Below are 23370 nucleotides of genomic sequence, written 5' to 3'. Positions count from 1 at the left end.
ATTCAAATCTTTAATGTAATGTGAAGATAGTATGAAATTCTGAATGATGCCATTTCCTGTGTTGGAGGGTCCTGTGTCTATTCCATCAATTAAAAAGGGCCATGAGTAAAGCACTGCATTGTTGGGTTAGTGTTTGATGGGTTTCTTTCCCCACTTTCTTCTGAAATATCAAAGACATCATAGCAGACTTTGTGTTCTTAAGGGGATAGATTGATGCCAGTTTTTAGCAGGATATGCAAAAAAAAAAAAAAAAAGGGAGAGAGAAAGAAGCAGGTACAAGTTTTTTATTTGTATGAGTAATTGCTTTAGTATTCTAACTTCTGAAGTGCTGTTAATGGACTGTGACCTCATTATACCTGGCACAGTGCAAATGCAGAACAAAAAGGATAATCTTAGCCTCAGATAGTTGAGATTCTTAAACTTTAAGTGAACAACAACAGAGAGAGACATGCTGATGGAGACAGAGTAAAATTACATTACAGTTTTCATCAACACACTGTGGAGAAGTTAAAACACGTCAGCAGCCACTGGCATGATTTTGGGTAGGATTCAAGACGGATTAGGATTTTTAAGAGAGCCTTGAGGAATTCTGAGGCAGTTTTAACAGACCAGAAGGAAGTCCCAGTCATAAGGAGATAATGAGAAGAAAAAAAAACAAAAAAACAAACCAAAAAAAGAAACCTATTTGTCTAAAAACTAGCCAGCAGGTGGTTGAGTCAGGCCTCACAGAATCACAAAATGGTTTGGGTTGGAAGGATCTTGAAAGGTCAGTTCCCATCTCCCTGCTGTGGGCAGAGGAACCTTCCACTAGACCAGGTTACTCTGAGCCCCAGTAATGGGCTGGTTCCTGGTGGGGGTGAGCAGTGACGAAACAGAGCAAGTCCTGGAACTGAAGATGAGCCATTTCTTTTTTAATTATTTGCATGAAAAATAAGCAGAATTGTATTGGAATGGCATTATCCTTTCCTGAGAGTAATGTTTCTGATAACCTGAGATCTCTGGGTGAATCACCCTAAGCTCAACAATGCCTTGAGCACCGTCTGCTCCAGAAATACTCCATGAAAGAGGTTTCAAGTGACTCATCCTCTGGAACTATCTGTCTTTCCTTCTTGACCCACCGAGGGCAATTAGGCTCAATTCAATTCTTCAGGTAGGGCTGACATAATGTGAGGTGAGATTCAAGCAATGCAAGACATCACTCCAAGACAATAACATGACAAAACCCCAGCTGGGAACGTTGATACAAACTTGATTCCTTAGAAAAAAGTCTACATCCATTAATCAGTTACTCTCCATCAGTGCCCTCTGGTAAGTACAAACATAAGGAAGCAAAATATAGGGTAACACTCCCTATATAGGTGTTTATCACAGAGGTGCTTCTCTTGATTGTACTTTTTGAGGACATTAAGCCTCATATTTGCTCTTAGAATTGGGCACCAGATTTACTCAGAGGATCCCCTCTTTTCAAGGAACTACAAGCAGCTTTGAGAGCTACACTGTGGAATGAGGTAAACCAGTGCACCTCTAGGAAAGGATAAGGAGTGGCTAAGCTGTTCATACAAACACTGGATGAGATTAAAGATGAAAGGAAATATTTGGTCACCTTTTGGGAACAGCTGGTGTGAAAATATTTAACAGGCAGGTCTTTTATGCACAGGCAGAGTGTTCTAACTAAGCTTAAATAGGCAGGATCAATATAGTGCAGCTGGCCAGTCTGAGAATACTGTAACAGCAGAATTAAAAGCTTTCCTTCTCATTTGTTCATGCAGCTCAGATGGTAGCTAATCATGTCCTCTAATTTTAACAACAGAATTTAATGTACCAAAAAATGCAGTTTGTAATAAGAACAAAGGTGACAAATTCTGTCCCTGGGACTGAATGACAAAGAAACTATTCACCTGCCCTTTTTCTGTAAAACAGCCTTAGCTGTCTTTTTCTGTCCAAAAAGACATGTATTTAAGTGGAAGCTTAATTTGAAATCCATTTTGATCATTTCTTAGTATGTCAAAAGAAAAGTAAAAGCTATTCTGACTATTTAATCACTCATTAGAAACCTATGCGCACTTAAGAAGGCTGTGTTGTAAAGAACCAGGGCATGTAGCAGGTTGTGTGTTGCAAGGCTATTTAAATTGTAGGTACCCATCTATCTTTAAACTGGCACTAAGTGCAAGATATAGTTTTGGGAGTTCCTGGTTCCTGGTTCCCTATCAGAAATAATTAAACTACATTTTAGGGAGACTGTCCTAAGTAGATTGTTTCACAAGTGTTCTTCACAGCTGAGAGTCTGCATTACAGCCCTTGGGGCCTGGGAGTCCAAACCACCTCATATATCTGTTATATATGAATTACACTTTCATAACCTGGAACCTGCACACTTCTGTGTGGTGGTTTGCTGGGGTCTCAGCTAGGTGGGGATGAAACCCAAAAGGTTCTCAGCATTCCCTTTCTGGCTTAGCCTAAGATCTGTTTGTTTATACCATGAAGTGCATATCCCTGGCCCACGTGTGCAAGACTGTTCCTTGGCAGCATGTTGCCTGAGAAATATTTCAGTCAATATGTAAATGTCCCAGGGGGTTTTCCATTCTTTTTCATAGGAATGACTGCACAGAGACTCTGCTTTTCAGAACATGATTTTTTTTCTCTCTCACCATTTCTGAATGCACTCCCTTATCCTAGTTTGACACCTTTAAATAACTCCAGGAAGGCTTCTGACTGTCACTGTTACTATTATCTCTGGGTTTTTTTCCTCGGCACCAATCTGTAGACATCTGACATTTCCATATTAGCTGTAGGGCACAAGAGTGCATATTGGGACATCAAGACATTCACGTGCTTCTCTCAGAGTTCACATTTACCTGTGGATCCATCACTTCCCTTCTTTATGCTTTGATTACTTTATCTGAAAGGTGCTGCATCTGAGTCAGGGGAACCCTGGGTATCCATACAGGTTTGGGATAAGGGATTGAGAACAGCCCTGAGGAGAAGGACTTTGGGATGGACAAAGAGCTGGGCATGACCTGGCCATGTGCTCTCACAGCCCAGGAAAGTCAGTAGTGCCCTGGGCTGCATCCAAAGCAGTGTGGCCAGCAGGGCAAGGAAGGGGATTCTGCTCCTCCACTCTTGTGAGACCCCACTGGAGTGCTGTGTTCAGCTCTGGGACCTAGTTGTGGGAGTCTCCAACACAAGAAGGATATGGACCTGTTTGAGCAAGTCTAGAGGAAGCCACAAAGATAATCAGAGGTCTGAGGAACCTCTGCTATGGGAACAGACTGAGATAGTTGGGGTTGTTCAGCATGGGGGCCAGAAAGCTCTGGGCAGACTTTATCGTGGCCTTCTTACTACTTAAAAGGGACTTATAAGAACAATAGGGAGAGATATTTTAATAGAGCCTGCAGTGATAAGAAGAGGAATAATTGTTTTAAACTAAAAGAGGGTAGATTTAGACTAGATATAAGGAAGAATTTTTTACAAAGAGGAAGAACAGGATATAATGAAGGTGTGAAGTGACCAAGTTGGCATCCTCTGGATTGCTTGGTAAACTGGGAGCAAGAAAAATTACATCTTATTTTATATTCTGAGATCCAAGTTCAATGCTTATGAATAAAGAATGTAAACTAATAACCTGAGAAGAGATTGCAGTCTGAGTAGCCCTATGGTAAAAGCATGCTGGAAAGCACCAGAGGCTACAATAATCATTTTTGAAGTTCAGGTTTAAATACCAGTACTCTCAGACTTTATACTTTTCTCAAGGTATTTCTTGTCAGCTTGCTGAAATTTTAGCAGCATAAATCTAGCTTTTGATTTTTAATCTGCTGTTTCCTTTATCCTCCCCTAGACTTTATCAGGTCAGCCAAGGCGAACCAAATTTACCTTTTTTTTAGTCCATCTTTACTGCTCTATTAACCAACTTGCAGGTTATGTGTGTTCATTACCACCCTGACCAGCCCACGCTCCATTGCAGTGCTGTCTGGCAGTTGGGGAAAAAAGTAGAAACACATGTCTGGACTCCAGCCCTTCAGCAAGGATGGGTTTCAATAATTCCCCATCCCTTATGCTCTTATCGGGTACTGTAGTATGATATTACTTCCCTCGCAGTTAGGAGCTGTGAAAATCTGTTTCTCGATGCCAGATGCAAAGTAAAAACTTCTGACAGCAACTCGAGCCTTTCCTCAGCCATGCCTTTATTGTTTGATAGGGTAATTTCTATTTGCTTCCAATAAATCCTACATTGTATTCTGTTACATCTCAACAGCAAGTGGTGTGTACACATGCTCTGTTTAAGTAGCCAAGATACCCAAATACTTCAGCAAGTTTTATTCTAAATGATGCAGACAAGTTCCTGAGTGCCTTTAGCCCAATTGAACTCCAGAGTTCTCTTTCACTAAGAGACTTAAGCATATAGGAGTAAATGTTTGAAGGGGTTTGGAGACATCCGTGATGCTACAGTAAAAGGAGTTTTACTGGAAGCGGTTCTGCCACCCTGAGCTTTTTGGGAAGCAAGAGCTAAAAGTTGTTCTCATGCCACATTTGAAAAATGAGGTGTTTCTAGGCATGCCAGGCATTACTGTTGTTCTTATCATAAATTACCGTTCTCCAAGGAACACTCTGATCCTTTTCCTCATAAGGGGCTGAAGACCTCACAGCTCTCTGCTGTGGTGGAGCTGTGAGGATCTTTCCTCCTGGAGCTGAAGTGGGGGTTCCAGCCCTATATCAGGAGCATATCAAAAGTTGTTGAACAGCCCAAGTGTCCTATAAATGGAGTATTCTTCTGCAAAAGACTAAAAGCAACTTAAGTACAGCTGAATTTCAGTCAGGTGTGATGTTAATGCAGGCTGAGTAGTTTTGAATATTTTATATGCAGCCAGTGACACAGAGAAAAAATGTGCACTGCAGAGTACCCTGGTACCCCTTTCTGTGCTTCCAGACCAGCTCTGCTCAGCATTTCTTCTGTTCGGTTCTCCATATCCCCAAAAGGAACTGTGTCCTTACCTTGTAAAATCTATAAAATGGCTCAGTGAAGCTGAAGGCTTGAGGTCAAAACATTTGAGAATTTAGAAGTGCCAGGCAGAAGTCAGAGAGAAGACCTCATAGGCTGAAATACTGTGAATTGCCTCTCCTTCAGTTGAGGAAGGGAGAGTATAGTCAGGGCTTATGAGAGATGGAAAGTAGCAGCCAAGTAATGAGTCTGGAGAAGAAATAGATTCATTTCATTTCATCTGCAGTGCTACACTGCATCAGTATTTGGGCTTTGGTTTTTTTCCTTGAAATCAGTCCTGTATAGTAGTGGTGGTAACACGCACTTTAACACCTGATTCATGGGTATCTCTTCTCCACCAAGTCTCTGTTTTTCCAGACAGGTACAATGTAGATAAAAACATGTTTCCCAAATTCATGCCAAGGCTATGCCAGGTTTTAGACAAAAGTCTAGTGCTGGATAAAAATATTATGCCTATGTCCTCAGGCCTGCTGGGGCTCAGGGAGGTTTGGGAAGGCCATCATCCCTGAAAAGGCAAGGTCCTTTAGCTCTTTGCTTTTTGGCGGTAAGTACCAAAATATCTGGCTGTGACCGTGCTTCCATTAACTTTGGTAAGACTTGGGAAGAAGCACCATCCTGTCAGCTCCAGTGCATGTGGCTCGCGAAAGATACAGTTGTACCTGTGAATGTCTGAGAGGGGATTTTTAATGGGTAGTAGGAGAATAGGGACATACAGGATGTGCAGATTTGGTAGAAATAGAAATATCCTTTCATAAATTTAAACAGAGAATAAGGATTTTAATGAATCCCATCCCCAAAACCGTGGCTTAAAAGTCATAATCATGCTTTGCCAGCATGTAACTTTAGCATCAGTAGTTTATCAGCACATTGTTTCCACACTTAACCAGATTTTAATTAAATGTGACTTCCGTTCTGCTTTTTGGAAGAGCCTTCCCCTTTGGATTTGAGCATCACAAAAGCTTGAGGAGTGCAAGAGAATTAGAAAGCAAATAGGAGGATCAATCACAGCAGACCCTTGCAATCCATGTCCATCTCTTTTTTGTAATATACTTATTAGATTCTTATTGTCAGGAAGGATTAGTGTTATGAGCTCTAGGAATTCCTTTCATTGCCCAGTAAGGCGAGGTAGTGAAGTGTGTCTGCTTTTCTTGACAATAACACTCCGGATTTTCCCCCTCTCCCTTCTCTCTCTCCACCCATATCCCCTCCTGTCTGTTGTCTCCTCTCCCACAGAGATTTGTGCAGCGGACTGCGGAGGACACGGCGTTTGTGTTGGAGGCACCTGCCGCTGCGAGGAGGGCTGGATGGGCACAGCCTGTGATCAGCGAGCGTGTCACCCGCGCTGCAATGAGCACGGGACCTGCCGGGATGGCAAGTGTGAATGCAGCCCGGGCTGGAATGGAGAGCACTGCACTATTGGTAGGGAGAAAGAAAACTCGACTCCTTTTAAGAGAATAATTGATGATCAGGGAGGAGAAAAGGCGCATGCTTAATTGAATATGTGTGATCTAGTGTAGCATGAGCACCTTTGTTCTTGGATTTCAAATTCTGACATCATACATTTTCATGTGGGAACAAGACAATATGTCCTTTCATTTGTTGGTGACATGGCTATATATATTTTTTATTATCAGACATGAAGTACACCTATGTGGTGTTCGACAAGCCTTCAAATGTCAGCTAGAAGCATTTTTTGAAAACATCCCACTTCACCTCTCTTGAGAGGTCTTTCTGTGGCTGCCAAGACTCCTCTGTACTATGGTGATAGCATTTTTAGAGACATGCATCTGATTTTAAGTTTTCTTTCCTTTTATTTGCTGCATTATTTGTACTGTCACTTTGCTTGTCAGTATAAAAGAGGAAACTGCAGACAGATGATTTCTGGCTGGTATTTAACTCTGTCTTGCTTATCCCTTGTCTATTCTGCTACCTTTCTAACCATTTCGCTTCCCTCTCACTTTGCTTGTATATTCCTCATGCACTGGCACTACTTGTGAGCTCTTTCTGTCATGTCTCTTATTATGGATGCTATTATTAATAAGAAGCCAACAATATGCCTAAATCATGCAAAGAGCTTCAGTTCTCATATTAAGCAATTTGCAGCGTCATTAATGAACTGCCTTGGCTTCACCTTTTTCCTTCTCTCACTTAACTACTAAATGCATTTTTCCCCTCTTCCTTCTTTCTGATTGTCAAGCATTCAGCCTCTTCAGTTCCCCTTCCGTAGTCATGCTATTAAATCAGTAACCCTAAACTCCCCAGATACCTTTTATTCTATATTAATAGAAAACTAAATTAGTGAATCCAGTTCTATTATCAATAATGCCTGTGTGGACCTGAAAAAAATCAGTTGACTTTAAAATAATTGTTCCAGAATGAAAATTCTCCTTTAGTAATTTTATTTTAATCAGCTTCTTTTAAAAACAAGAAAATTTACCTCAATGTTACTTTCATTGTGTCATGATAGCTAAAAATCACACTTCATCAAGACTAACCACTAGCAATACCTGGGCAAATATCAGCATAGTTATTGTGTGGATTAGCAGCTTAGTTATATGAGACATCACTTCCCTTGCTTGAAGACCAGGTGCATTTGCACACGCAAAGACAGGAAATGAAGCCTGATCTCAGTATTTTAATTTCAGCATTAGGATAATGGTACAAACCATATCTGTGGCTCAATTCTACCTATCTACTTATTTATGCTAATGTCACCCTATCACATTATGGTCTCCACATGCATCCCCCTAATGAAAAATATCTAGCTTTCAAAACTTCCTCTGTCTCATTAGGTGTTGCATTCTGCTTTCTTGTTGATGTCCCTAGCAGCTTTCATTTCTTTTCCTGAGAAAGGGATTGAAAAACCCATGTTTCTTAAATGACTTTAAAATGAAAAGAGAACAGTCCTGTGTTAATTGAAATCCTGTTTCCATAATATTATTTTATAGACTTTTATTCAAGCAGTTTGATTTGGAAAGCAGCACAGATTCATTAAAGAGTTTAAATAAAAAACTCAGCAAAAAGCTCCAAATCCAGGGGACAGTTTTGTATGGAATTTATTTATGCAGGGAAAAAAAAAAATAAGCCTGATTCATCCCCTTAGTGCCATTTTATTAGTTCTGCTGTAAAACCAAAATGCCATTAGTTCAGTATATGATAATTCTCCACACAGCTGATATGCCTGGACTGTTTTCGAACAACAAGCTTTTATCTTTCATGGTAATTAAATTTATTTGTAGTATTCCTCACTCTAAGTATAAATGTTGTCATGGGGAAGGCCAGTACTGCAATGCAGTCAGCATTGAGATTTTACTGGTGCACACTCTCATTTCATGTGCTGCTACCTTCCTGTTGCAGTTCTGCCTTGGTTTCGGAATCATTCTTGGACACTTAAAGTGCTGAAGCAGCTCTGTTTCTTTTCACTTTCCCCCATCCTCATCTCCTTGCATGGTGATTTAAAAACAAATTTGTACATAGTCTCCTGCCTCTGAAGCTGTAAACACTATTTCCTACAGAATATTTCACTGACAAATGTGTAGAATGTAAAGGAGATTTGGCAAAGCTGTGAATACCCAGGAAAATTGAATGGTTTTAGCAGGAGTAATAAGCTAGTTATGTTGGCACAAATGAAAGGACATTGACTTGGAATTACATTAAGTACGTGGAAAGCATTCCCCTTGTCCTTGTGTAATTTCCCTGCATGGCAAATTGTTCTGTTGATGGTAATTCCGTATATGTCTGTGTCATGGCCCGGTTTGCTTTAGCACTGACAAGCATAAAACCCCATTGCTGAAGTGATGCTTTACCAGCATTGCCGTGTGTGCAGGTAACACGGTAGAAATGGACCATACCAGTAGGGGACACTTCTTCCATTTCCTGCCGAGCATGTGTGAGAGTAAGACATCCTTTTGTTTTGTAGGTCATAGGAGGCTCTTCCTTATGGTGTTCAAGGTATTCTGATCCCGGTGGATTAATTTTGTTTGCTCCTACAAAGAGTTGTGTCACTGAATGTACTGTCTTGACTGCTCACATTCAGAGATTTCATTAGAGTAACCCCAGTTAATTCCCAACTAGGAAATTGATGCCGAAGCTTGCATTCATCATCCCAATTCAGCAAACTTAGTGCAGGAGAGTAGAGCAGAAAACTGATTACCTGACTGCTGGAATCCTGAAACCCAACAGTAGGGTTCAGTCATTTTCTGGAAGGAGCAAAACACATCGTGGCAACAGCCTTAGTGCCAGACTCCCATGATCGGTTCTCCAGCATGTTCCTAATTCATCCCTAGTTAGAGACATTGCAGGAATTCAAGTTTCTTCTGTTCTGGCCCAAACTACATCCAGGGAGCATGGTTGATTTTAGGATCATTGAGTTTAAAGATTAAATAAACCCTCTTACTGTGAGCTCTGAAAGGCCAAATTACAGCTCAGCTCTGTAGTAGGCTGCTCTAAGGGTTTGCCTCACAGGAAGCAGCACAGAAAAATTTCATGGGTTTAATAAAGAGTCATAGAATCCCAAAATTATTTGGACCTTTAAGATCATCTAGTTCCAACCCCACTGACATGGATAGGGAACCTTTCACTTGACCAGGTTGCTCCAAGCCCCATTCAATGTTGTCTTGAACACTTCCAGGGATGAGGCATCCACAATTTCTCTGCGCAACTTGTGCCAGTGCCTCACCACCCTTAAGTCTAAAAAATTTCTTCCGAATACCCAATCTGAACCTGTACTCCTTCAGCTTAAGGCTGTTCTTCCCTGTTCTATGATTTCATGAAAACTCCCTCTCCAGATTGTATGATTCATACAACATTATTTAGTAAAATAATGGCAGAGGGGGCTTCCCTGCATGGTGGAGTTGGGATATTCACTATCCTTCAACAGCCTGGACACAGGACCAAAGCCATCTCCGGAAGTTCAGTTGCTGCAGCTAAATACTCCAGAGTCTCTGGAGACCTGAGGGACCAGCAGCTAGCTCTCCAAACACTCCACAGCCTACCTATCAGGATTTCAAAGCACCTCAGTGCCTAATCCCCATTGATCTCCGCAAAAGCCACATGTTTAACTCCTTTCGGAAATCTGGTCCTGGCACGCACGGGTGATGGATGCAATAACAATGCCCAGACAGACAGGCAGACGGCCTGCCCCACGCCGGCTTCTGTTTATGGTGCCATCAGCCTGGGGTTTGTTTTACATAGCAAAACTCTGATTTTTGAGAAATCTGCCCCTAAAGTTTGCCTTTCATCAGTCTTCTTGCATAAATAATCACATATGTTCTGAATAGCTGAGGTTGTAATCAGTGCCTCTCCATTTCTGTTGGAGCAGCTGGAATCCAGACAAGGCACATTGCAGGTGGATCCTGGTCTCTTTTCCCCAGCTTTCTAACACATCACTTGTGCCCTTTGAATCCGTAAAGCAACAACAGTCCATGCATGGGCCAAGACAAAAATAAGCCTACCAGTGTCTGGGGAAGGTTCTTGTAATCTTGTAGATGTGGTGCTTAGGGACAAGGTTTAGTGGTGGACCTGGAAGTACTGGGTTAGTGGTTGCACTAGATGATCTTAGAGGTCTTTTCCAACTCTTATGATTCTGTGATTCTACCCACTGCCCAACAGTCAGTGCTCAGGTGCATCCACAGCAGAAGCTGAGCTGTGTGTGACCCTCTGGCACTCACCCTGCCTAGTTGAGATGGGTACCTTTGGGCAAGAGAAGACCATGGTTATAGAAGTCAGTGGGAAATCCACACTTGCTGCTTTGTTCTGACATGATCTTGAATCAATCTGAAGGTAATCTGGCCTTAAATAGTTTGGCAGCATGTTTGCCAGTAAATATTAAGCACAGATTAACTTCAAAGACTGTTTTCCCTGACCCTGTAGCATAAACTTCACATGCTGTCCCTGGTTCAGCAGTGGATGTTTGCTTTCTCCTCTCCTTCACATTTGTGTGATCTCAGTTTAACTCCAGTGATTTCCCTGAAGCTCTGTCCACTTCACCTCATAGGAAAGATAAACGGAAAAAGAATATTTGGGAAATGAAGAAGGAGAGCGGTAGTGGGAAACAAGTCCTTCTCAAAGACCTGCCTGCAGCATCTCTCACTTCTCTGTTCTTTCCCTCCCTCTCTGCAAGCCAAGAGAAGTACTCGTTATCATTCCCATTGTGTTTCAGACAAAGTAAACCAAGTCAGCTCAGGCTGTGAAACAAGGGAGCTTTCACACTGAAAAATGGTCACAGGAGCTCCTCCCTAGCAGTTCTAAAGTGGCTTCCAGGAGTAGGGTGGAGTTGAGTGTGGTGGTGCCTTTCGGTGCAGAGGACACCTTAGAAATGTAGCTTTTCTTCTAATCTCCTGCATAATTTCTCAGCATGTCCTGCATATCCACAGGGTTTCCAAAGCAGTGTCTGCAGGGAATAAGATGATATTTTAATGCTAAAAGTATAGCCTGTGTGGGTTTAGAAAATAAAGATTCCTGCCGCTCCTGTAGGAAACCCCATTATTTTTCAAATTGCAAGAAAACATTGATACGTAAGTGACACATAGTTGGCATTGGCAGTTGCTTTCACTGCCATCAGCTGCACAGTCACTGCCTGAGCTAACAGGTTGGGCTGCTGTGGATGTCGAAATCCAAGAGATACATTCCTAGGCTTCATCCAAGCAGATGGCGATGCTGTGCTTCCTGTGTCGCTCTCACCACATCAACATGATTAATTCACCCTTTGACAATCCTCATAACTGCCCCACAATAGGTGAGCTCTCCCAGCCCTCTCCACTTAGTTCCTGTACAGATCCATTGCATTCACAAGATGGAAAAATAATTCCTGCGAGGGCCATGACCTCCCAGGAGGACAGTCTGCCTGAACGAACCTGAAACAAAAACTTGTTCAAAACTTCATTGCAGGGAGCAGGGAAGAGAACAAGGGATATAACATTTAAGTAGGTATTGAAATAGAGAAATTCAAGACTCAGAGCCTCTCTTTTGTTGATAAAGACCAGCGGGTGTTAGGACAGAGAGTGCCGCCTGCTGGCATGAACCAGGGCTCTCCGAGGCAGGATGTCTTTGCCACCAGCCTTCTGCTCAACACCAGAAAGTCAGTAAGAAGGTGGTTTTCCAAATCAGTGTTCCATGGGAATTTGGTACATGACTGCTCCCATGACATCTATAACTTTCTTTTTTACTTTCTCTTTAGCACTCCTTAAAATGAATATATTAATACTTGCCTATCTGGTATAGTTACCATGAAGTTAATTTAATATTTGTAAAGTAATTTGATTTGGGGCTAGAAAATGCAGCATAAATGCAGTATATTACCATTAGAAAGATCCAGGGAAAAGCCTGTACCAGTCTCGTAAGGTCATGGAACTGTGCTTTTTTGTGTGGAAAAATATAAGACAATCAGGTAAGGTGGAGGACTTTCAAATGTCTCTGCTTTCCTGATGAAATGCAAAGCAGTCAGTAAAGTGGAGGGAGACTTGCAAATGAGCAGAGCATTGCAATATCCTGATATACATATATACACATATACTTATATACCTATATGTATATATATATATATATACATATATATAAAAGCAAGCACATGAATATATATATAGAACTTTCCTGGTTTTCTTCCTGATCTTAATGAGCAAAGATGACTGAATGCCTTAACACAGCTTTCTCAAGCCATTTGACTGAGGAGCACTGTGCTCCACTCTTCTTCCTTTTTTCTCTCCTCATAATCAAGGTTTTTCTTTTCGTATCACAGCGAACTCTCCTTTGCCTTTCTAGCACCTGCACAGTCTCGTAGTAAGCCGCAATGCACTTATTCAATCCTACCTTAAATGTCCTGTCTTTTATCTCCCAAGCTCACTATCTGGATAAGGTAGTGAAAGGTATGCTCTTCCTTCCTATTTTTCCTATTGTCTTTGTGTTTCTTTTTTAAAAAATGCACCGTGAACATGCTGTGTTGAGGTTGCATCTCTTCCTCATTGTCACCAAAGTGGTCCCTAATGTCTGGAAGGGTGAAGTTTCCAGTCATTTACGTAGCAAATACCTCTGTAAGTGCTGTGACCCTGTATTAACATCATATCAGTGTTCCTACCCATTCCCTTGTCCCTGCCCTCCCCTCCAAATCATCTCTCATCCTCACCCTTCCCACTCAGGTGAGGCAAGTCAGGAGAAAACAAGTGTCTGTGAATACAGCAGGAACCCTGTACAGTGATGCGTTTTAATTAAATGTCTATGGTCCATTTTGTAACACAGGTGAGTGCACTTTTTATGTGGAGTCTTCATGTTTTTGATCCACAACTGCCAACTCTTTCATGGGAGCTTTTAAGTCATAATATATTGGGGTTTTTTTTACTAATACAAAAAGGTTATGATCCCAAAACCTCTGGTTGCACAAATCTGCAAAATCTGTGGAAATTAGTGATGCTGCATTAATGTACACTACAACAAAATCCAACCTTATGCTCCTGTTTGTAAGTGTAACACAAGTCTAGGACCCAGGTCTTTCTTCAAAAAAGAGGAAAAGGAATTTAACTATTCGAGAACAGTGATCACCTGCTGTTTTTAAAAAAATCAGTTATTTGTTAATCAGAACAATGAGCTAAATTACTTCAGGACTTTTTTATAGAAACTGACAGTTCCACAATGCACTTAGCTTTAGAAAAGTGTTGAAATAGCATGCATATGGTTAAATACAACAGTCTGACAATAAATATGATTGAGTTGGACTTAAATATTTTTCTACATGGCTGATTTGACACTAACAGCAACACAGTGTTGACACCATGCTAGCTTCATATGTTTGCTGGTTAAACAAACCAAAAAATCGGCTTGAACAAATCAATTTTTTTCTGTAGTACTGTCCTTCTTTTCATATTTTGAGCAATCAAAAAATAACAGCTGTGGGAGGCTGAGGATGAAGAGCAGATATGCTCAAGTATTGACCCCATGAACAGTTAAAATGAAGTCTTTGCTATATAGGCTTCACTTCTGTGAAGTGAATTTACAATTCAGTTTTTCTTTTTATAAAGGCAGATTCAGGAACAACTGCAAATAAGCAAAATGTTTGAACAGACAAATACTAGTGAGAAGGAAATGTCCATAGTTTAAATACTTCCATCTTCAGTGTAATGGAGCAACTGGTAGCTGTCCTTTGACCCCTCTTTATGGATCAGTTGGTTGTACAGGGGTAGTTTTCTCTCATTGCTTAGCACCAAAAAATACCTGTGCTTGACTTTATTTAAATTAGGAGGAAAAAGTACATTCTCTTTCTTAAATCAGGGAAAGAGGGATATGTATTGTGCCCTTATGAAGTAATAATGGTGGCATCCTCAGAGGAAGATTTGGGCCATCACTAGGGAGCACGATCAGAACCTGCTGTTAATGTTCCACATCTCAGTGTTTTGCATTTCAAAACCCCAGGACTCCTTCTTTTCTTCTCAATGTGTATTGGAGAAGGCTGCATCAAAAAGTAGCAGATAAGCATTGAGGGCATAGAAGAGATGAAAAATCAACGTGCAGAGCCTGGCAAGGAACCTTCAGTACTGATTTGACCATTCAGTGGTCCAATTTTTTTAACTAAGTCTTTTGTAGATGTCATTTTTCCTCTAGGTAGCCTTTTGACTCACCTTTAAGCCCAATAATAAAGGTACATTATATTTAGCGAGTCAGTAGGTAACAGGTTAAGTAACATACTAAGAATAAAAGATTGTCTCTTGCTATGCATGGCTGCTTTTGGAAAGATTAGCAATAGCTGAAACATTAAAAGTACATGGTTTTCTACTTGGCTAACTGCATGGTGTGCATTTTTCAAAACTAAATTACTCATGCCCTTTTGGCTTTCTTAATTATTAACATCTTTCTGGTTGAAATCCCTTCCCAGTAATCCTGTTGTCAAAGGGTGAGCCTGATTTACTGCTGAATCTTTCCTACAGCTTTACAATAAACCAGTCAGTCAGAGAAGATGTAGAATTGTTCCTAAAAGAAGGGCAAGTTTTAATAGCAAACATCAGCATAATTAAACCAAAAAGCTTTAACTAGACTCAGAGTAGAGTCTTCTAAACTAGGGCCTAATTAACACTGGTAATGCTTAAAATGAGAAGAAGTGCCTATTATTTTAATAATAATTAAAAGAGATGCTGATTTTAGAGAGAGTTTCTCCATCCAGAATATAATTGAATCTGATGGTACATCAGTTTAATTAATTTCTATTACTGAATATCAGTTCTTACTCTTCAAAAATAATCATTAACCACATTAACACTGTAGCGATGCATATATAAACAGCTAGTTTGAATTTTAAAGTTGCTGAACAACATTAGAATTCAGGGGTAGCTGCTCCTGAAGTATGAGAGCAAGTGAGAACTCAAGGTCTGACCAAAGCCAGTTCCCTCATTTGTACAGTTAAAAATGTAGGAGCTCTCGCCAGTAACTTCTTAACCTTCCTATTCGAGGATGCATCTGATTAAGGATTTCTGGATTCCCATCACCACAGAATATCATAGTGGTAATTTCAGAGTTGAGCTGGTTTTGGGACAAGCTTTCATAGTTTGCAGGGATCAGCTGATGCTTTGCTCCTCACCTGTAGTCTTAGAGAAGCTTCTGCAGGTCTCATAGCTTTTGTTGTTCTCTCAAGCCTCAGGCATTTGCATTTTCACGTGTTGCATTCAGCCAAGTCCTACTTGTCCCAGAGCTCAGCTCCTGTCTGGGACTTCATAAGAACATCCATCGGTGCTCTCCTACTGACAGTGAAGCAAAGATAATAAGCAGCCTTTTCTTCTAAGTCTTATTTCAAGTGGCAGTGAGGTTTGCCTTGAAGAAAAATACCAGTAAATGTTGCTTATAGTTGGACTAATTAGAGAAAGCTTTAAGTTTACAGATCTTTAAGAGCAGATTATTTTACCAACAGTCTTAAAAATTGCAGGATAACTTCTGGTGACAGTCTCCTTTGACTCTGATGGTCTGTACTTCTCTGTTTCAAAATTAACCCACTTTTAATATTGCTTCCCTGGTCTGTTCTCTTGCTTGCATGGCACACCAAACATCTTTGTGAATGCCCTCCAGAATCTTTCAGCAGCACTTACATGTGCTTAAGTTTGAAACTCACATAAAAGGTTTCCTCCCACTTTTCCAAAAAAACCCTATTAATGTATTTAATTCTCTTAGGCACCCAAGTACAGTTAACACCACAAACAGGAATAATGGATCATTGGTGACTTCTAGCTATGAGAAATCAGAGCTGCAAGATTATGGTGGTGTAAATCTCTGAGGATTAAGCCAGCCTGCTGTGGTGACATTCTGAAGCAATTTGGAAACAAGATATCTCTTTGCTTTGTTCCCCAGCATGGGGGAAAGGAGAGGATAAAGTTTATTTTGTATCGCCTTTTCATCAAGTGCTTTGAAGTGCGCTGTTTGTGGAATGAGGAGAATTGTACCATCCTGTCTGTGTAGTGCAAGTGATGGTCAAGTCTCTGTGCAGTGAACCACTTCAGAAATGGTAGTACTTATAGGTCCATTCTCCTGGATATATTGGCTTATGCATCTCTCTTGTCTTCTAACTTCCTGAAGGCCCAAGTCCTCTAACAGCTGCTGTATATTTTTTTTCCCTATTTATGGTTTACTTTTTCTATGCATCTTTAAAATGTCTGCTCTCCTACCAAACCATGATACTAGAGGACTTGAGTTTAATCCTCTCAACACTGAAATTTTAATGAGCTGTGTAATGTAATGGAAAACTGGAAAACCTCTATGCTCCTATACCTGTGAAGAACCATTTCTGTCATCAGGAAACAGTTCTTTCTGGCTCCTTGGAAGAGCTTTATCTACTAAGAACCAGAGATTACATTCTCCTTAGTAGGAAGGGACAAACTTACTTTCTAGACTTAAAGAGTGCCAAGACAGTGGAGTATAAAATTGCAGGTAGGGGTTACCCTACTTTAGGTACCTACAGATGCTTATCTCTCATCAGAGCACCCTGGATTCCCATAGTACTCAAGATGAGGAGTAAATATTTTGGGAAGGCATAATCCTATGACATACTTGCTCTCATCTCTCTCTCCTCTCCTGACCAATGCTTTTCCTCTGTTTGTCCTCTTTCTGAAGTGCTTGGCTTACTTTCTCTGGGTCCAGATCAAGAAGATTTCAGAGTAAATCCTGAAAGTCCATTCACATACTCTCAAGCATGTCTCATATAGACAATGAATTGCACACAAAATCCAAACACTTAGCATTGAAAGGGGTCTCCTCAGTTAGAGTCTAGTCTTCTGCTGGCAAGGACACATTGTATAAAACTTTATATAAATTTACCAAGCTCTATGGAAAAGTAAGTGAAGAATCATCTCCTTAACACTCCCACAGGGAGTCTGCTCCAGAACTTCATTCCTTTGATCCTTGCAAATGATTTTTTTTCCTAATTTCCAGCCAGAATTTATTCATACTTGGTTTATGTCCATTTGTTCTTGTGCCAGCAATATTCTCTTTACCTTAAATAGCTTTTAAAAAGTTTTCCCTACTCAGTGTTTATGTATTTCATTAACTTTTGGGGAAAAAAAATCATAGTCTTTTTTAGCCACTATTGTCCAAGGAGAGACAAATCAAGCTCTTCCCATTTCCTCAGATGCCAAAGATGCCTCATCCAAGCTATATCATCTGTTTTCTGCCACTCCAAATTCCCTTTTTCCTAAGCCTGGTAGAGTAGAGCACATTCTGTACGAGGTCCTCGTTTTTATAGCTAAATTTTTTAGTTTTCCCTTACATTTTCTGGGCAGTTCTCACATGAGACAAGATCATGGTGTCTTCAACTTCATTCACCTCTTTCTGGTTCTCACTTCACTCCTGTCTAGGTCAATGCTACAGCACCTTTGTTCTGCCCAGTCTCTGCAACTGTAGGATAGAAGAGAACTTTTTAGCAAAGGTTTTAGAGAGTCCAAGGAGTAAAAACAAGAGGTGTGACGCACCAGCCAAGCTCTAATGGAGCTATCTAGCATACACATGGAGCAAGATTTCTTCAGAGGCTTTTCATCTAGACAAATTAAAGCAATGGCACAGGTTGGGCGGGGAAGCTGTGGATATCCCAACACTTGAAGGGCCAGATGGGATGGGACTTTGAGCTTCCTGGTCTAGTGGAAAGTGTCCCTGGCCATGGCAGAGAGATTGGATGACCATTAAGGTCCATTCCAACCCAAACCATTCTATGATTCTGTGATTTTTAGAGAGGGGAAAAACTCCTATCTCTACTGTCAGGATGGTCTCATCCAAACTGGATTTATCTACTCCAAAATTAGATTACCTACCTAGCCAAGTAATTTTAGGAGGTTAGTTAACACACTTCTTCCTCTTTCATTCTCAAAATAGTTGAATGCTTTCAGCTTGTACTGAAAGTAAGTGATGAAACGTATAAATTAGCTGTAGCATGGAAAAAATCTGATTAAATGGTTAAAAGTTTTGCAGTGTTGTAAGTAGCTAAAGGTAGGATATTAAAATGTAGTAGCCTTGCCTATAAATAGCTCTTCTGTAGTATATAAATACTAATATAGTGTATAAATACCAAAATACACAGCAGCATGCTGTCATGTGCACACACATTTGCCACATCCCAGAATATACATTTTAAAAGACTGAAATTTGTTTGTACAGGAGAAATATATTTAAGATCCTTCTAAAGGACTTTTCCTTACCACCTTTGTTCCTTTTTCTGTTTGGTCCCTGTACATCAGTCACTTGTTAGAAAAACAGTCCTAAAAAATGTTTGATTTTTTCTGTTCACTGGGAAAGGTTCTGTGAACTTAAAAAGCTCCCTGTGAAACATTTTTTTTTGTTTTAAAGGCATTTCTAAGCCCCATTTCCCCAGTGAAGGACATACTATGACATGGGATGCTCTAGATGGGGTCCCAGCTCTGCCCTGGGAGGACCCTCACACATCATATGGTCAAACAGGTGTCGAGACAATGCACATCTCTTCACTGTCTTTTAGCACAGTATAGGTCTGTGTCATTTACACAGGTTCACAAACCTGCCTTGCAAAGCTGAGGGCCTTAAAAAACTCAGACTATATAGCAGGATATCACTAAAAATAGAGAAAGCATTAAAACAGGGCTTAGGACGACTGAATTGTTTCCTTGGTGTAATCAGTCCTGCTGAGTGACCTTCACAGTCACTTCAGTCCCTTGTACTTCAGTTTCCTAAGCTGTTAAGTGTCTCTTACATTTCTGACAGCTTGGTGGTAAAGATTTTTGAGCTCTGCAGGTAAAAAGCACCCAGAAGGGTTTAAGCTAAGCAGCCTGCCTCACAGCACTGCTTACTGTGGAAATTACTCTGCTATTTTCTTGAAGGGGTGGGGGGGGAAGTACAAAAATCTCAGTAGGAGGTCATCAGATGAGAAAACCAAGCCCTAACGAGCAGACTGGGAGGTTGGTGTTCATCCTCCCTAACTAAATTTTATCACTTCTAAAATGCCTGCCTCTGTACTGGGCTCTCTCTAGTCACTGGGGAGAAATGGATGTTTCCAGAGCATGCTTCAGCTCATCACCATGAGCATCAAACCCACATGAGGAGACTTCTACCCTGGGACAGTCTGTTTCTCTGCTGACTACAGAGAGCTGAAGGTATTTCAGTTTTAGATCAATTTGAACTGGATGAGATTAATCCCTCCCAAAATTACTACAGTAAATAAACTGTACATCTTCAAAATATTTTCTACCTTTCCCTTTCCAGCTGGTTTTGAATGCTTACCAGTCTAAGATCTCAGTGTTATTGGAAGCCAGCTGCTTTATCCTGCTGGGTGTTGTGAACTTTAATCCCAAATGCAATTTAGGTAACCCCAAGTACTAGTCTTACATAGCAAATGTTTTGAGAGGCTCAGAGGGCAATGTGCTGCTTTGCTTTTGCAACCGAGGAAGCAGAAATATCTCAATGGCCCCCTGAAACTTACCATTCCCTCAGTGCAGTGAGTGTGGTTATGCTGTGAGGACCTCCTGGGAGAGCCAGAAGCAGCTGCCCATTGAGTAGTCACCACCATCCTGACACCAAAGCGGGTTCGTTCCAGGTGGGAAGACACGAGGTGGGAGTGGAGAAATCAACTGAAGGCAAAGGGAAAGAGCTGTTTAATGAGGCCCTTTCTGGGCTGTGTTGCTTTGTGTTTCGAGTGTGTTTGAATGTGTGGCTGTTTGCCTTGCAGAGGGATGCCCTGGCTTGTGCAATGGCAACGGCAGATGCACTCTGGACATGAACGGCTGGCACTGCGTCTGCCAGCTGGGCTGGAGAGGAGCAGGCTGTGACACTTCCATGGAGACGGCATGCGGTGATGGGAAAGACAACGATGGAGGTAGGACACGAGCACATGTGATATGTCAGGCTTCACAGAGCCTATAAACCTCTCACAGGGAACAGTCATCTGGGCTTGATTCTGCAGGGCAGATTGTTTTTTGACAGCTGGTAGAGAACAGGCAGCAAAATCTGCCAGGCTGACTCAGCCAGAGTGGATTGGAATTTAAATTAAATGGGTTTGGATCTGGGGTGCCAGGGCTGAAGAGGGACATTTGTTTGTCTTCAAATCAAGTCAACAGAGCAGAGAGCAGGCGGAGGCTGTGCACCTGTCCAGTTCCCCCACCCCAGCCGAGTGGCTCAGCTGTGACACGATGGGACCACCTCAGACACTGAACATCCCTGACTGTTCAAACTTTGCCCTCACTGCCTGAGGCTTTCATCAAGGCTCTGCAGTTGGTCACTACTGACTTTAGATGGATATTTTTCAGAAATTTAGAGGCTTGGGTGACTTATCCCCATACCCACAAGCCATCCAATCCCTCTCAAACCATGTTTTATTGATTACTGTTCCATATGTAATGATGTCAGGCATGTGAATAATAGCTCTGTGTAATGCAAACTTAATATTCAGAGTTATCTCATTACAAAGGAAACCATGGTGTAGTGTGAAGGTTTGAATTAGAGAGCAGGAGATGAGATATTAAATTTAAGGCATAAGGGAGACTGTATAATTTGTTTTGTTGTCACTCAGCAAAAGGCTTTGTAAACCACAAGTCTGGGCCAGGACCCAGACTGTGAAGTGGAGACTGAATTTTGCAAGCCTCTGTTTTATCATATTCACAAGAACAGTACAGTTTAAAAAAAATAATAGCCAAGCCAAGTCTGTGATTATCTGCTTCACAACAACTGCGATTCTGATTGAATATTTAAAATACTTCTGCACATCTGGCATGGCAAATGGACCAAATTAGCCCTTTAGAAAAGATGAGAAAATTGGAATACCATAGAAGGAGTGCACACTATAAAACAAAGATGGCTTTTTACCTCATATGGAACTGAATATCACTGTACTTGCCTTTTCTATTTACAGCTGACACAGGGAAGCAATAAAGGTCATCACATCAGATGTGTAAAAATATGGTAAATAGACCAAAGGTTAGTCCCAGTTTCCATGGAAAAAAATAACCAGCAAAAGCCCTGTGAAGTTTTTAGAAGGAGAGTGACAGAAGGAGTAATCCAGCCTAACATACGATGTAAATCAGAACTGCATGACCAGATTCTGAGCATCTCTTCATATCTCCTGATTCAAGGGTTAACCTTTTTACCTGGGTTACTACCCTCACCTTGAAATGAGCTGCTTTGCAAGCCTGCAGGAGAGCAGATGTAGACGGGAGAGACAAAAGGCATTGACAGGTTTACAAGTTAGTGCACATCAACTGCTAACTGCATTTGGTGAACCTGTGTGGAGCAGTGGTGTGCACAGCAAGAACAGAGCAACTGATAGATTGTAATTTAGCACCTTGTGACAGCTTGTTCATGTGTCAGAGCCCACAAATGGGTGTTGATTTTACTCTTGGTACACTCAAAAAAAAAAAAAAGTATGTACATGGTGTGCATTACAGATTACAGATAATCTGTCATACACTGTGCCTTTGATTTGGCTGTGTTACTGATAAGGGCTCTCCTCAATGAGCACTGTGGTTTCTCCACCTTTTGGGATTCTGTCACATATGCTGGAGTGATGCATGCTCAGGGCTGGAGAAAGGTGGTTTATTTTGGCTCACTGGAAAGGATCCAAACGTGGAATTTACTCTTGAATGTTGGCAATGGAGGTAGAAGTCCTTTCATGAAGCTTTAGAAGTCAAACAACTGACCTAGTCAAAATGGATATAATGAGTGGTGAGAAAGAGGTTAGTGGGGCTGTTCACAGTACCAGGGGCGTTCACTCTGCCTGAGCTCATACCTGCTTCCTACACTGTGGTGTCGAGTGTCTTCTAATCAAAATCTCTGCAGCCGGAAATTCCTCAGGATAATGGGAGCTGAAGTCAGAAACTTTTTCATCAGCTCCCAGCCTAATCATACCCTGAGGGAGACGGGTGCTAAATTACAGGGTGTGTTCGCCTCTTAAATCTGGAGGCTGTTCAGATAAACAATAACAAGCTGAGCAGGAGTCACTCAGAGAGAAACTTGGTGAAATGTAATCTTTGTTCAGGCTAGTAAAAAGTTGTTTCTGAGTGCAGTTCCCTCTCCACAAAGTGTCATTTGTCAAAGCTAGCACTTAGGTTTCACACCCAGGTCCACTTTGTTTACACTTCTAAACACCAAGCCCATCAACTTGAAAGAAGCTGTAGTGAGTAACTGAGAGTAGGAGATCACCCAGTAACAGTTAAGGAAAAACAGTGCAATGACAGCTGTAACAATCTGGATAAAAGGCCAAGATTTTGTACATTTGACCTAAGAGGCCACCTGTATTACAACAAACAGGAAGTGTTTCTTTAAAACAAGATGAGAAAAATGGTTCTTGCCTCACTTCAGCAGAAAATAACCTCTCTAATTCATAGCTGCAAACTCTCACTACCTAAGAGTAGGTGTGACAGGTAGTACCTACATGTCTCACCCCACACTGAGTGCTCTGTCATGTACTTTAAAAATAAGTTTGAAAGTTTAAAAAATCAAGGAAATTATCTTCTGTGGCAAGTCCTAAAAGTGGAGTTAATGGCGTTTGATAATACCTTGAGAAGAGGCTGGTATTCCATAGGCTAAACATGGGCTCTGTTGCATTGGTAGACTCCTCTGTTAGGAACATAGTGTACAGGAAAAACTGAGGGGAAGACAGGATATTCTTAACTAATCTCATGAATATGCTGTTGAACAGCAAAGCTGTGTTTACCTGTCCTTGTTCTGGAGAAATCATCTAACTGTTGAGAGCCAAAGTTGTCCAGTTCTCCATTTCAATGAGTTTGCATGAAGACAAGATCCCATTGAAGTGAAATGATGACAGGGCTACAGATGTTAAATTAAATTGCTCATTTGGTCTAAAAGTTCAACACAGTTACTTTACTTGAGGGCCTTTGCTGTTGTTTGGGGCTTCTCCAGAGTAGCAAAGTCTTCCAGGTAGGGTAAAGCTTGCTGGT

The 23370-nt window shown here is 41.1% G+C and overlaps 1 protein-coding gene across 1 annotated transcript in view; it reads left to right on the top strand.

Moving 5' to 3' along the window:
- Positions 1 to 23370, top strand: part of TENM4 (teneurin transmembrane protein 4) — a 591112-nt gene that overhangs the window by 464643 nt on the left and 103099 nt on the right. The window contains exons 15-16 of the mRNA XM_041414180.1: positions 6230 to 6415; positions 20148 to 20294. Of these exons, the coding sequence (XP_041270114.1) occupies positions 6230 to 6415; positions 20148 to 20294 (333 nt within the window). The remainder of the gene's footprint in view (positions 1 to 6229; positions 6416 to 20147; positions 20295 to 23370) is intronic.

Source organism: Onychostruthus taczanowskii, unplaced genomic scaffold (assembly GCF_017590055.1).
Source record: "Onychostruthus taczanowskii isolate IOZ18803 unplaced genomic scaffold, ASM1759005v1 scaffold44, whole genome shotgun sequence".
NCBI lineage: Eukaryota > Metazoa > Chordata > Aves > Passeriformes > Passeridae > Onychostruthus > Onychostruthus taczanowskii.
Note: the sequence above shows the minus strand (reverse complement) of the source record. Positions and strands in the feature narration are given on the sequence as shown.